General features: G+C 36.9%; 1 protein-coding gene across 2 annotated transcripts in view; it reads right to left on the bottom strand.

Annotated features, from left to right (window-relative positions):
• Positions 1-14,329, bottom strand: part of LOC136032012 (phospholipase ABHD3-like) — an 82,372-nt gene that overhangs the window by 55,317 nt on the left and 12,726 nt on the right. For both annotated transcript variants that reach the window (XM_065712080.1, XM_065712079.1), the window contains exons 2-3: positions 9,504-9,670; positions 1,490-1,709 (exon numbers count right to left, since the gene is read on the bottom strand). In XM_065712080.1, the coding sequence (XP_065568152.1) occupies positions 1,490-1,709; positions 9,504-9,670 (387 nt within the window). The remainder of the gene's footprint in view (positions 1-1,489; positions 1,710-9,503; positions 9,671-14,329) is intronic.

Below are 14,329 nucleotides of genomic sequence, written 5' to 3'. Positions count from 1 at the left end.
TGCCTTTTGCATTTATTTAGTTACTAAATAAAAAGGGCTACTTTATATCTGCTGTTTCGGAGGTTTTGCCCCCCCCCCCGAAAAAAATTTCCGCGTTCGTGCCTGCTTGTATTATTTAATTACGATATGTCTTGATGCTATGTCACCCAGAAAAAGTATCCTTGTTGTGTTTTGTTCGTATAGTTTCAGAATTAGCTCTACTTAATTTGTTTTTACATATATAGTCGATGGGCTTGTTTCTCTCATGATTTCTCTTTCTTTTTATCCTTTTGGAGGATCGGAGAAGATAATACTTTTGCTCAGTGTTTTTCGTAAGGCGCTCTATATGTTACAATAAACGAGAAAACTTTTAGAGGCAACAATATAATATGTAAATAAATTTTGGTGAGAATTTGGATTATAGCCTTGGACAATTTTTACCCTTTTTAATCCCGAATCATGCTCTATATTTTAGTATCCTTTATTTCAATCTAAAAATGACCACAACATGGATGCTTTAGATTTAATTAGTATAAATTTAACAATAAAAATATAGTATAAAGTTTACTGCTGAAATTCTGCACCAGAATAAAATAATTTACTGTTAGATTTTCTAAGTTTAGTGTGTTTTGCTAAGAGAACAGTATACATAGCACGTTTTGAAAGATTAAAAAAACAAGAGGTTAAGTTGCCATTAAAGGGTCTAAACTTCCTTTGGTTTTCTTGAAAGATAACAAATATGTCAACATTGGATCCTTACAGTCTGCAAAAGAATCATTTTTTTTTCACAGAAGCATCAAACTATTCTTCTGCTTTCGAAAGTATTCCATTCGAAAATATCATTTTTCCTTTCAGGGTCACTTAAAATATAGCTTTTGATGCCTGACTCTTAAGAATATATTCAAATAACGACTAAATACTTAAGGAAGAGTTCAACTAGAGAGTGAAAAGTACTTTCAAAAAAACTACGGGAAAGGCTTCAATAAAGAGTTATTCCTAGTGGGGGGGGGGGCAACCGTGTCAGCTGTCCCAGGAACGGCAGCTGGGGCGGCGGCTAGGGGATTCCCCACTCTGTTCAAATTTTTCACTTTGGTTCTGATATTTTGCTTATATTTGAGTCGGGGGTGGGGGTGATCACTACAACAATTTTTCCCCTGGCACCCCCAGCCCTAGAAACGACTCTGCTTCATTGCAGAGACAAAGCAGGTAAAAATGGTGAGAAAATACTAGACGTCGAGACGTTGGTTACCGCCGATGAAAAAAAAGTATTTGGGATTAAATTAAATTGCGTGAAAACTTGTTCTGTGTTGGGTTGACAAGAAACGATATACATAAATCTTATACAAAGGAGACAGGGAGGCAACTCTTTTTGTCTTTTTTAACAATAGAGAGAAAAAAAAAGAAAGAATTACACCTCAATAACTCCCACGGAGTACATAAAAAAGAGAGAAAGAGAGAGAGAGAGAGAGAGAAGAAGCGGAAAAAAAGTATCACAGTATCCCAAGGGTACCTTTATACCGATGCCTCCACGTCCTCTATTATTAAAAACAACAGCAGTTGCATTAACTTTCAATGCTGCTTTAACTAATGATTTTATATAATCAGACTGGCTATGTCCTGTCAATCCGGGCAGGAAAATTACGACAGGTCTCGGTGCAGAATCAGCAAATCGGGTAGGTTCAGTCCAGTCTAGGCAAACTTCACCACCATCACTCAGCTGAAAAATCTCCCTGAAAATGAAAAAAAACTAAGCTTAAGAGAAAAAAAAGTAAAAAAAGGCCTACAAAATCGAAAATTCCAACACATGAGAAAACAAAATCATACCTAGTACAATAGTATGAGTGTTCATTTTAGGAGGGAGAAACCCGAGTCAAAATAAGGAAAAAGTTATTTCTATAGCCATCATAAAACCAAGAAGATAAGACTTTTTTTTATCAGGGTTTTAAGCCCCTCCCCCTCTTCCGAACAAAAAATATCGACTAATTACACCATGGAGCGAAGAGAGCAAGTTTCAATAAACCTTAGTACCTATGTTGAATTGTATTTATATGAAATAAAAAGTGCAGTTTATTTTTTTTTTACTTCTTTACTCCAAATATTTATAATAATGTAACTTTAAAAGAAACAAAAAAAAATAAAAAAGAAAAAAAAATAATAAAACAACAAGGAAGGAAAGTAAAAGACAGAAAAATCACAAGAATAAGAAATAAACTGGGCAATATTCACCGAAATAAACAAATGCTTCAGTCAAAACATTTCACTTAAGCAACTGGTCTATTTTCAAATTTTTCAGTAGTCAAAGCAAGCATTACTGCATGGGACATATTGGCCTTTGGCCTCCTTTCCAATTGTCAAGATGTCTACGACATTTCCTTTTAGATCCAATACTTTCCTTATAATCTGCCTTTTTCATATTTTCTTCGGATTTGTACCCTCTGCCCAGAACTAATTAATGTACATGAGTCTGAGCTTAAGTAAATGTAAATTACTGGTCATTTGCTTAAAAAAGGAAAAATATTCCAATGTGTCCATGCTAAACATTTTATGACCGACGTGCAAAAACCCAAATTGGTATTTAAGTATATGAAAGTAACTAATTCTCACTATGAGGTCAAAATTGTAATATGATTGCCCTAAGACTAAACTCAGTATATAGCTTTTGTGCACCACAAATGATGTACTAGTCCAAATAAAAACACCATAATTACATATTTAAAAAATGATGTGACTATATCATTTGATACATAATGACAATAGTAGACACTACATAATTGGAGGCACAAAGTAGACCCTTAACCCTTCCAAGTTCTTCTTACCCTCGATTAATTCTATCGTTGTTTTGTTGTTTGTTTTTCTGTCGTTATTTGCGTTGTACTGGAAATTATATATATATTGAATAGTGTTTTCTCACAAAGAAATAATTCCAGTAAAGTGTATCCAAAACAGGTAATGCTTTTGCAACGACACCTTTCTCGTCAATCTTTTTCCTTTTAATTCCATCTCAATTAAAGTATATAATATTATAAGTATATACATAAAATCGTCAATCACTAATTTGAAGTAATATTTCTGTTCATTGAAAGTCTCACTTGATTTATGAATTTTAATTTCTGCTTGTTCTAGGTTTCGCCTGTTCATCCAGAAAAATTACAAATTTTTACTTTTATTCTGACTAATTATATGACTTTATTTCTGTTGATTTTAAGTTTCAACATCACTCTTTAATTTCTGAAAAACGTTGTAATTTCAGTTTGTTTTAGTTTATATTGCTTTCTCATAGAAAATTCTTTGGCAATATGCATAAGCTAATATATGACCGTCTGAAGTATTAAATTCGCTCCTTATTTTTCATGGAAAATTCATGTTTTATTGAACTTTTTTAAAAAAGATATTTATCTAAATGAGTTTCTCAATTCAAAAGGGTTCCAATGGGTTGTTGAATTGTTGAAATTACGACAGCTTTCTTTCCACGAAGAGATGCAACTTGAACAACAAGAAAGGGATGAACAACAGGAAATGACGTAAGTGATTGTAACTTACCTGTTTTTCAGGAGTAACATTAAAACATTATTAACGATTGATAAAATATGACATTAACAAAAGTTAGGAAAAGGAGGTTAATGACTAGTTTAGGTGGCTAGAAACTGATTCACTGACAGTGTAAGCCGATGCATTTTCCTGACACAATATCCACAAAACGCTTCACAGCTGTGGGCTTTCTTTATATTCTTTTTCCCTTCATTCGACTTCTCAATGTATTACTGTTGGCTAGCAGTTTATTCACAGAGAATCAAGTTAATCATGTTTCTACTAATGTTGAAGAAGACAAACAACATAAATTTGAATTGTAATTTTGACCAGAATGGTATTTTCTGGTCTTGAAGGTCTTGGAGACTACCGCTACATTGACTGGCGTCTACTTTCAGGGTCTCGTAGGCAAAAGCGATGTTCCATCCCAAGTAAAACCTGACTCTAACAAAACCGATTCTAATAAGTCTTATTATTCAAGCTTGTCAAGGCACATATCTTTACGGTACTGCTTTCCTTCATAGGATATAAGTTTAAATTTTGTATGGTAAATTCCTCAGTTAAAATAAGCAAAACACCTACCCTACTCATACCAACTAACTCAGCCAATGCATGGAAATTCAATCCTCGGCCATCCTCAATCCCTTAACGAACTGTTTTTGTTCAAAATTTGCAGATCTTGTGCGTTCTGAACGTTCATTATCTTTTCACATTGTCCCTTCCCCCACAAACTGCTTGTATCAATGAAACGTACCTACATAAGATAAAATATTGTCCCACAGGTTTCACTTAAAATTTCAAATGTTTCTCTATCTGATTTCTCAAGTTCTATAAGAATTTTGATATAAATTCATTATTCAGTTTTCACAATAGACATTTTTTGGCAGAATAAATTTGCACACGTTCACTTGTTGAATGAGTGTCTATTTCCTCGATCATGCGATGTTATAACTACATGATAAATGTAGCTTGTACCCCTGGTTTCATACAGTTGATTTTTTTTTCAGACACATAAGGCATTTGTGGATATAGAACTGCTCACATGATCACATCAGAACGTTCTGTTAGTAGCGGGGAAGTTGTGGATCCGGCCGGAGCGCTAGAGCAACCAGTTCCAGACCCTAGCAGCCAACAAATGTTATTGACTATTGATTTACTATGTATACGTAGTTATTACGTAATACTATAGGGGATGGTTTTGTTTCCCTATGCGAATTTACCCCAGGATGTAAATGAGGATGACGTATTACGCACGCCTGGTTGTTACATAATAGTTAATTGTTTGTGGCTCTGAGATAAGAAATAAGTTTCTGAAGATTATGAATATGGTTTTTGAAAAAGGGGAAGGACTTAACAATTTTAGGAAAACCTTAATTCAACGACTGTATAAGAAAGGTGATAAGAGTAAGTGTGGTAATTATTGAGGCATTACTCTGGTCTCTGTAGGAAACAAACTACTTCGTAATATGATACTTTTAAGACTAAGAAATCATGTAGACAAAGTTTTAAGAGAAGAACAGTGCAGTGTTGGACAGGTAGAGGATGCGTCAACCAAATTTTCACTCTTAGGTTAATAACTGAGAAGTGCCTGAGTTGTCAAATACCTTTGGTCCTCAGTTTTAAAGATTATGAGCAAGCGTTCGATTCCTTTGATAGAAGAGCTTCAGCAAAGGTCTTATCCTTGGTTGATATACCAGGCAAATACACTAAAGTGATTAGTGTAATGTACGAGATTAACACTGCTACAGTTAAGGTAGGAAATGAGGTTAGCAACTGGTTTTGTATTAAATCAGGAGTTAAGTAGGGTTGTGTTCTATCCCCTTTTATATGGATCATTTGGTGGATTTCGTCTTAAGAAGCTCAGGAAAGGCAATGGGAGAACGCAGAATCAAATGGGGAGGAAACACTCTTCTGGAGTTATGTTATGCTGACGATTTAAGCATCCTAGATGAAAGTGCGAACAAAAAATATGAACTTTTAGATGTTTTGCTAATGTGGCGACGGTAACCAAGCTGGTTTTTGATTATTTGGCAGTCGAAGTGGAACTAGCTATTTTCACACGAAGTAACCCTTACGGAAATGCCAGGAATACGATTACCATTAGCAGAAAACGAAAAAAAAAGAAATAAATAAACGTGCGTAATAAAAACGTGCGATGGTAACCTAGCTGGTTTTTGATTATTTGGCAGTAGAAGTGGAGCTCGCTGTTTCAACTCGAAGTAGACCCTACCGAAATGCCAGGACCACTGGTTTGATACGATTATCATTAGCAGAAAACAAAACACCAAAAAAAGAAATAAATAAACGTGCGTAATAAAAACAAACAAAAACAAGCTAAAATCAATAAAAAATTTGCGCCATGTTTGACTGCAATAGGTACTGGGGGTTAAACAATGGCGATGGTAACCTAGCTGGTTTTTTATTATTTGGCAGTAGAAGTGGAACTCACTATTTCAACTCGAACTAACCCCTACCAAATTGCCAGGACCACTGGTTTGATGCGATTACCATTAACAGAAAATGAAAAATCAAAATAGAAACAAATAAACGTGAATAATAAAAACAAGCCTTCCCTCAAGAAGCTTTCCTCCCTGAAAGCCCTCCCCTAGGCACCAGACACGTCCCAAGGTGGCGGGTGGGGGGAGAATTCCCTTACATATAAAAGATAATGCCGAATATAAACTAAGGAGGCGTGGACCAGGGGGACCCAGCCCTCGGGGGTCCGTAAAAAGAAACTAAGGCACCCATACACGGTGGATATAAATTTGTGCACAGGAGGAAGGAGGCCCCTGAGATGGTTATGAACAGGGCCCACCGGCGTTTGGACATGTCCCGGCAGATGCCGAACCTCCTCTCATCAATGAGAAAATTGTATTGGCCACGCACGACGCCAAATGGAAGGATTCCCTATAGGACAACAACTGTAAAGGGCGGATAAACTCGTACACGAGTTAACAGCCCCTTCTAGAGACAGGGAGGAGTGGCTTGCTGCTGTCTAAAAATCTAGCTGAGCGTCCTTTCTTCTCAGATATTGCTCTCAAGTTGTATAATGACGAAGACAAGAAAACTTATAAGAACTAATGCTACAGCGTTCGGGGTTTTATCCGACAACCATGCGATACCATCTAACGCATCCGGGGCAAACGACGAGCCATCAACCGCGTCCAGGACAACCGATGAACTAGATAGCACGTCAGGGGCAGCCGACGATGTGGCGACCGGTTCTGCTGGAGAGATTACTGATAGCCTGACGACCGGCTACGCCGCAAATACAATTTCCAATGTAGCAAACCCTGAATCGGACCCCCTTCACCCCTTTTTAACCCTAAAACAACATTGGCAATAGAAACTCTAAATGTAAGGACCCTGTCTTAGAAAGGAAAGAACGATCTATTTGTAAGAGAAATCTATAGGTATAAATGGGACATCATTGGTCTGTCAGAAATCCATCTTCTAGTAACTGGTGTTCAAAGGATTGGAGACACGACACTACTTTTGTCAGGTCGTAACGATGGAATTCATTGCCAAGGAGTAGGATTTATTCTTTCAAAGAAAGCAAAGAAATCACTTATCTCCATAGCTCCAGTCTCCGAACGTATCATTGCTATTCGGCTCAAAGGTTCGACTGCGAACCTGAGCATCATCCAGGTTTATGCGCCGAATTCTTCTCGTAGCGACGAAGACTCAGAGGAATTTTACAGCCAACTCCAAAACCTCACAGACTCTATTCCAAAAAAAAGACGTAATTCTCGTTATTCGAGACTTTAATGCAGTAGTGGGGTCGAACTCCGATGGTCATGAAGACGCAGTGGGAAAATTTGGACATGGTACCAGAAACAAAAGAGGTGAGTGTCTTCTGGAATACTGTCAGGACAAAGAGCAGATTTTCAAACACAGAGAGCGACAAAAAGTCACGTGGAGATCACCTGAGGGAATCACCAAAAACTGCATCGATTATGTCCTCGTACCAAAACGCTGAAAAAATAGCACGCTAGACACAGTCTCTAATGACAGGAGGAGACTTTGACAGCGATCACACACAGGTAATGGCATCTTTCCACCTCCGTCTGAAGTTGGCAACAAAACTCCAGAAAAAAAATCCCGAAATTCCGTACTGAGCTTCTGAAAGACGAGTCAACTCGCAGCTGTTACCGGATGAATTTCAATTTAGCTCTCAAAACCCTCTTAGAGAATTCTTCAATGAATACAGGGAAATAGATTCAGACACACTAGTCTACAAGAGCACCGAGATCTTCATACAGACAGCCGAGACAGTCCTTGGAAGAACTAATGGCTCCGAAAAGCCATGGATCACCGATGAGATCATTCAAGTGTGTAAAGACAAGCATGCTGTCGCTATTAGGCAAGACCGAGAAAGTAGAAAAATTTATAAGCATCTTAAGTGACTAACAGAAAAGAAGGTCAAACGCGCGATAACCGTGTACATTCATAACAAATGTGACCAATGCGAGGTCAACTTCCGAAGAAGCAATACCCATGCCGTGTACAAAAGAATACGAGAGTGATCGAGGTGCAAATCTACACTAACAAATATACTCCTGGATAAGGACAGGAATTCCATCAACGATGCAATAGGAATAAGAGAGAGGTGGAAAAACGTTTTCATGAAAAGTTAAACCCCCCATTCAATCCTAACCCTGCTGTTCTTAGGAATTTAACCATATCCCCATTGGAACAAAGCCCACCACCACTCAAAAGCGAGATTGAAGCTGCCTTGAAGTTACTCAAATCAAATAAATCACCTGGACCAGATGGATTGACTCAGAAAGTCGACTCAGAAGTCGTAACAGACCTCTACCACAGAATTGCCACAGCTGCCTGGCCCAAGGAATATTTCCCGAAAACTTGGTGTTCCACCACCATAATTCCTCTGCATTAGAAAGGGTCCAATGCCAAATGTGACAATTACCGTCAACTCAGCCTGACAAGCCAACCTTCCAAAGTGTTGAGCAAGGTACTACTGGACAGAATAAAAGCATTAGCCAATCACATCATCCCTGAGTATCAGGCGGGTTTCTGAGCGAACCACTCGACCATAGACCAGATTTTTGTCATCCGTCAAGTAATGGAAAATGACCTTGAATACGGTCAGGACCTCTAACAACTCTTTATTGACTTCAAACGAGCTTTCAACTTAATTTTGAGTGAGGGCCTTTGGCATATACTAAAGCGTCCCGTCAAATCTCATTCGTAGCATGTATGAGCGGTTGAGAAGCCAAGTACAAACAGTTGAGGGAACGACCAAAGAATTCCAAACTTCTGTTGGTGTTTTGCAAGGATGCATCCTCTCAACTCACATGCCACCTCACATGCTTAATCTCTTTCTCCATTGTGTAATGTCGTATTCTGAAGCAACCAGTGGGACAATGATAAAACAACAAAAACAACAATTTTCAAACAGTTCGTGGTAAGGAACTGTAGTAAGGAGCGACCCGGATAAATAGTAACCGAAACTCTAAAATATGAAATTTTGATACCAATAGTCACATCAAAAGAGTCACATTTAATGCTGATTTTAAATACATAAGTTTCATCAAGTTTAGTCTTACCCATCAAAAGTTGTGAGCCTGAGGAAATTTGCCTTATTTTAGGAAAAAGGGTGCCCCCCTAAAGTCTTTAGGAAAAGGGAACCCCCTAAAAGTCATAGAGTTTTTTACTGTTTTAAAAAGTAGAGTTAAGAGAAAGAGTTAAACCGTGGCGTAAGGAGCGGGGCGTCGAGGAGGAAAAGTCCCTTTCATATACGGAGTAATTTCTGTTCGTTTTAAGTTTTAATGTCGCTCCTTACTTTCAGCTAAAAAAAAATTTTTTATTTATTTAATCATGAAAAAGGATCAGTGTGAAAACGAAGTAAGACGCATGCATTTCTTTGTGCTTCCAACTACTTAACAAAAACTAGAAAAAAAAACTAAAAAAAAAAAAAAAAAACGAGAGAATAGGGAAGAGACAAGAACAACAAAGGGAAGTGGGAAACGAACCTGGAGTACGAAATAGGAGCTATCCGAGATCTTAGAAGACTAGCAAAAACTGTCTGCGCTCGTGCTTCGAAACACCATATCGTTGGCCAAAACTTTTCACTGAATACTGGAACGAATTGATTTAAAAAATCATGGAACTTGGGGTTGCCACACCATAAATTAGGTCTCTGAAAAAGGAAAGAAAAAGATTTGTCGTTAATCTAAGAATATTAATTTTATGTCTATCTTTATTAAATATTAATTTCGAAAACATTTCGAAAAAGAAGTTTTTAAAGAAAAGTGAAGAGCCATCGAGCGGAAATAAATTTTTATAATAATCTAAACTTGAATGATCATAAATCATGGATACAGCGATAAATAAAACCTAGCAAAGAGCAAACTACGGTCTATAGTAACAAAAATTTAGAAATGAGTTTTGTATATCTAGTGAAAAAATTGTTATTTAACACTAATTCTGAAATTATAACTAGTATTTCGATTAATCTTTATAGTAGAAGCTCTATTGCAAAAAACTGAATTTACGGAGATTTCGAAAAGAGCTTCAAAATCTTAAAATGGGGTCGGAAGGCACTAATGTGTCCTCCTCCCCCCCCCCTAGGGATGATTATGCCGAAATAGTGGTGGTAGAATGTTGGTAGATGGCTCATTTCAAAGGAAAGGGGCATATCTAGTGCCTTTTAAGTAACAAAAGATGGTATGTCCCAGCTTCATGGCATTTTGTGCCAATAAACGTCAATATTTGCCTGATGAGGATCAAATTGCCAGAGAATGGGGGTTTTAAGATAGCTTATCATTTTTTTACAGTCTAAGAAACTAAACAGAAACATTGAACCCCGCTCCCCCCTCAGAAATTCAAAATACAAGGGGATCCAAATTCTAAAAGAGTGTATCGATTTTCATGGTCAAACCCTAAATAGAAAGTTTTTTGTCCATTTGAAAAAAACAAAGAAATATATTTTTTTTCACTGTCAGCTGTTACCATCAGTTGAAAATTAAGAGTCCCCTGAAGATTGAAAGCTTGAAAGATTGAGTGTATTGATTTTCATGGTCAAACCCTAAATAGAAGGTTTTTTGTCCATTTGAAAAAAAAACGACTTAAAACGAACGAAATTTATTGCTTCCCTAATCAAGCAGTTCGAGGTAACGAACTGTAGTAAGGAGCGACCCGGCTCAATATTAACCAAAACTCTAAAAAATGGAATTTCGATACCAATAGCTACATAAAAAGAATTGCATTTTAATGCTGATTTTAAATATATAAGTTTCATCAAGTTTAGTCTTACCCATCAAAAGTTACGAGCCTGAGAAAATTAGCGTTATTTTAGAAAATAGGGGGAAACACCCCCTAAAAGTCATAGAATCTTAACGAAAATCACACCATCAGATTCAGCGTATCAGAGAACCCTACTGTAACGCATGCGTGTTTATTTGTTCGTTTGTTTGTTTTTTTTTCCTCAGGGGTGATCGTATCGACCCAGTTGTCCTAGAATGTTGCGAGAGGGCTCATTTAACGGAAGTGAAAAGTTCTAGTGCCCTTTTTAAGTGACCAAAAAACTGGAGAGCACCTAGGCCCCCTCCCACGCTAATTATTTTCCCAAAGTCAACGGATCAAAATTCTGAGATAGTCATTTTATTCAGCGTAGTTGAAAAAACCTTATAACTATGTCTTAGGGGACGACTTACTCCCCCACAGTCCCCGTGGGAGGGACAACAGGTTACAAAATTTGACCAGAGCATACATATAGTAATGGTTATTGGGAAGTGTACAGGCGTTTTCAGGAAGAATTTTTGGTTGGGGGGAGGGGTTGAGAAGAGGGGGATATGCTGGGGGAACTTTCCATCGAGGAATTTTTCATGGGGGAAGAAAGTTTCCATGAAGGGAGCGAAGGGTTTACTAGCATTATTAAAAAAAACAATGAAAAAATAAATATTAAAAAGTTTTTTTCAGCGGGAAGTAAGGAGCAGCATTAAAACTTAAAACAAACAGAAATTATTACAAATATGAGGGGATCACCTCCTCCTAATACCTCGCTCTTTACGCTAAAGTATTTTTAGTAATATCAACTATTTATTCTACGGCTTTTGTGATTCAGGGGTCATTCTTAATGAATTGGGATAAAATTTAAGCTTCAGTGTAAAGAGCGAGGTACTGACGAGGGGGCGAACCCCCTTATATATGTAATAAAAACATGAGAATACAAAAGTTCTTTACGTAAGCTAATTTATAAGTTACGTATATCTTCTACTAATAAAAGGATTCGTAAAAAATTAAAAGATCTAGTTGCCATTTAAGTAACCAAAAAATCGGAGGGCAACTAGGCTTCCTCCCTCGCTCTTTTTTTCAAAATCATTCGATCGAAATTATGAGAAAGCCATTTAGTCAAAAAAAAATATGCAAATTTCGTTTTAATTATTCCTCTGCGGAGAGCCAAAATCAAAACATGCATTGATTCAAAAACGTTCAGAAATTAAAAAAAAAACATAGTAAAAAGTAACTATTGGTATTTTGATACCTATAGTTACATCAAAAGAATCGAATTTTAATGCTGACTTTAAATATATAAGTTTCATCAAGATCAGTTATACCCATCAAAAGTTACGAGCCTGAGAATATTTGCCTCATTTTAGAAAATAGGGGAAAACACCCCCTAAAAGTCATACAATCTTAACGAAAATCACACCATCAGATTCAGCGTATCAGAGAACCTTACTGTAGAAGTTTCAAGCACCTATCTACAAAAATGTGGAATTTCGCATTTTTTGCCAGAAGACAGATCACGGATGCGTGTTTATTTGTTTTTTTTTGTTTTGTTTTGTTTTTTGTTTTTTCCCCAGGGGTGATCGTATCGACTGAGAGGTCCTAGAAATTTCGCGAGAGGACTTATTCTAACGGAAATTAAAAGCTCTAGTGCCCTTTTTAAGTGACCGAAAAAATTAGAGGGCACCTAGGCCCCCTCCCACGCTCATTTTTTCCCAAACGTCACCGGATAAAAATTCTGAGATAGCCATTTTATTCACCATAGTCGAAAATCTTAATAACTATATCTTTAGGGGCGACTTACTCCCCCGCAGTCCCCGTGGTAGGGGCTGCAAGTTACAAACTTTGACCTGTGTTTACATATAGTAATGGTTACTGGTAAGTGTACAGACGTTTTCAGGGGGATTCTTTGGTTTAGGGGGAGAGTTGAGGGGCGGGGTTTACGTCGGAGGATATTTCCATTGAGGAAAATCTCATGGGGGAAGAGAATTTCAATGAAGGGGGTGAAGGATTTTCTAGCATTATTTGGAAAAACAGTAAAAAACTAAATATGAAAAGTTTTTTCTACTGAAAGTAAGGAGCAGCATTAAAACTTAAAACGAACGGAAATTATTACGCATATGAGGGGTTTACCTCCTCGGTATACCTCACTCTTTACGCTAAAGTATTTTTAGTAATTTCAACTATTTGTTCTACGGCCTTTGGGATTCATAGGTCATTCTTAAGGAATTGGGACATTTAAGCTTTAGTGTAAAGAGCGAGGTATCGATGAGGGTTGAACCCCCTTCGTATACGCAATAAAAACATACGAATACAGAAGGTCGTTACGTAAGTTAATTCGTAAGTTACGTATAATTTTTACCAATGAAAACGTTTGTAAAAAATTAAAAGTTTAAGTAATCAAAAAATTGGAGGGGAACTAGGCCTCCTCTCTCACTCCTTTTTTTCTCAAAATCTTCCGATTAATTGCAATTAATTAATATGCGAATTTTGTTTTAATTATTTATGTGCGGAGAGCCAAGATCAAAACATGCATTAATTCAAAAACGTCCAGAAATTAAATAAAAAAAAACAAACAAGTTTTTTTAAAGAGCGGGGTGTTGAGAAGGAAAAGCCCCTTTCATATACAGAGTAATTTCTGTTCGTTTTAAGTTTTAATGTTGCTCCTTACTTTCATTTAAAAAGCTTGTTTTTTTATTTAATTACGTAACATATATCTACAAAACTAGCTCAAATAAATTGATTTGTGATGTTTTTCCAATATCTGTAAGATTCTAAAAACCAAAGCTTTACTGAAAATTGAGCTTGCTTGAATCTTTTAGCGGATTATGATTATATACTAAAAGTTATCGATGGTCATGTCGCTGAAAGACTATTGAACTTACATAGTTCCTCCTGGGCCATCTATGGTGTAATTGGCATCGACGAAACCTCGAGACAAATCTCGCCAGTAACTACTTGTAATATTTAGAATTTTATTTTTATAAAAATAAAATAGAGGCCGCAATTGGCAGTGAATGTAAGGAAATTGAATCCGAAATTTTTATTTTTGCCATATGTTCGTCACCATTACTAACAGGATAATTAATACGAGCATAGCTCGGGATAATGGTAGCTACAGGAAATGTTAGTTCGCATTCTCGCCGCTAAGGGATTCGTGGCACTATTGTCACTATACTTTGGGAAATTTTACTTCCCAACCAGGTCGCTAGAGATTCGTGGTGCTAGGGTCAATATACTGGCAGGAGTTTTAGTTCCCAACCCTGTCACTAGGGATTTGAGGGTCTAGTGTCGCAATACTAGGCCCTTCCAGGGAGATTTTCAAAGTAACCCCACTTTTTCACAAGGCAAACAGCATTATGACTACTACGACGTTGTTTTCTCACGCTAAGGTTTTCTTGTATGTAAAAATATAGGTTCCATTAACATGAGAGGCAATCCTTTAACCAGATTTTAAACCCCAAACAACGGTTTCAAAGAGGTTATTTTACGGTGGGAGATATCCCTTATTCAAAGATGCAAACATCTCGCAACATTAATTTATAAAAACTTTCTTATTTCCTGTACT

The sequence above is a fragment of the Artemia franciscana genome, chromosome 10, assembly GCF_032884065.1.
Source record: "Artemia franciscana chromosome 10, ASM3288406v1, whole genome shotgun sequence".
In the NCBI taxonomy this organism is placed as follows: Eukaryota; Metazoa; Arthropoda; class Branchiopoda; order Anostraca; family Artemiidae; genus Artemia; species Artemia franciscana.
Note: the sequence above shows the minus strand (reverse complement) of the source record. Positions and strands in the feature narration are given on the sequence as shown.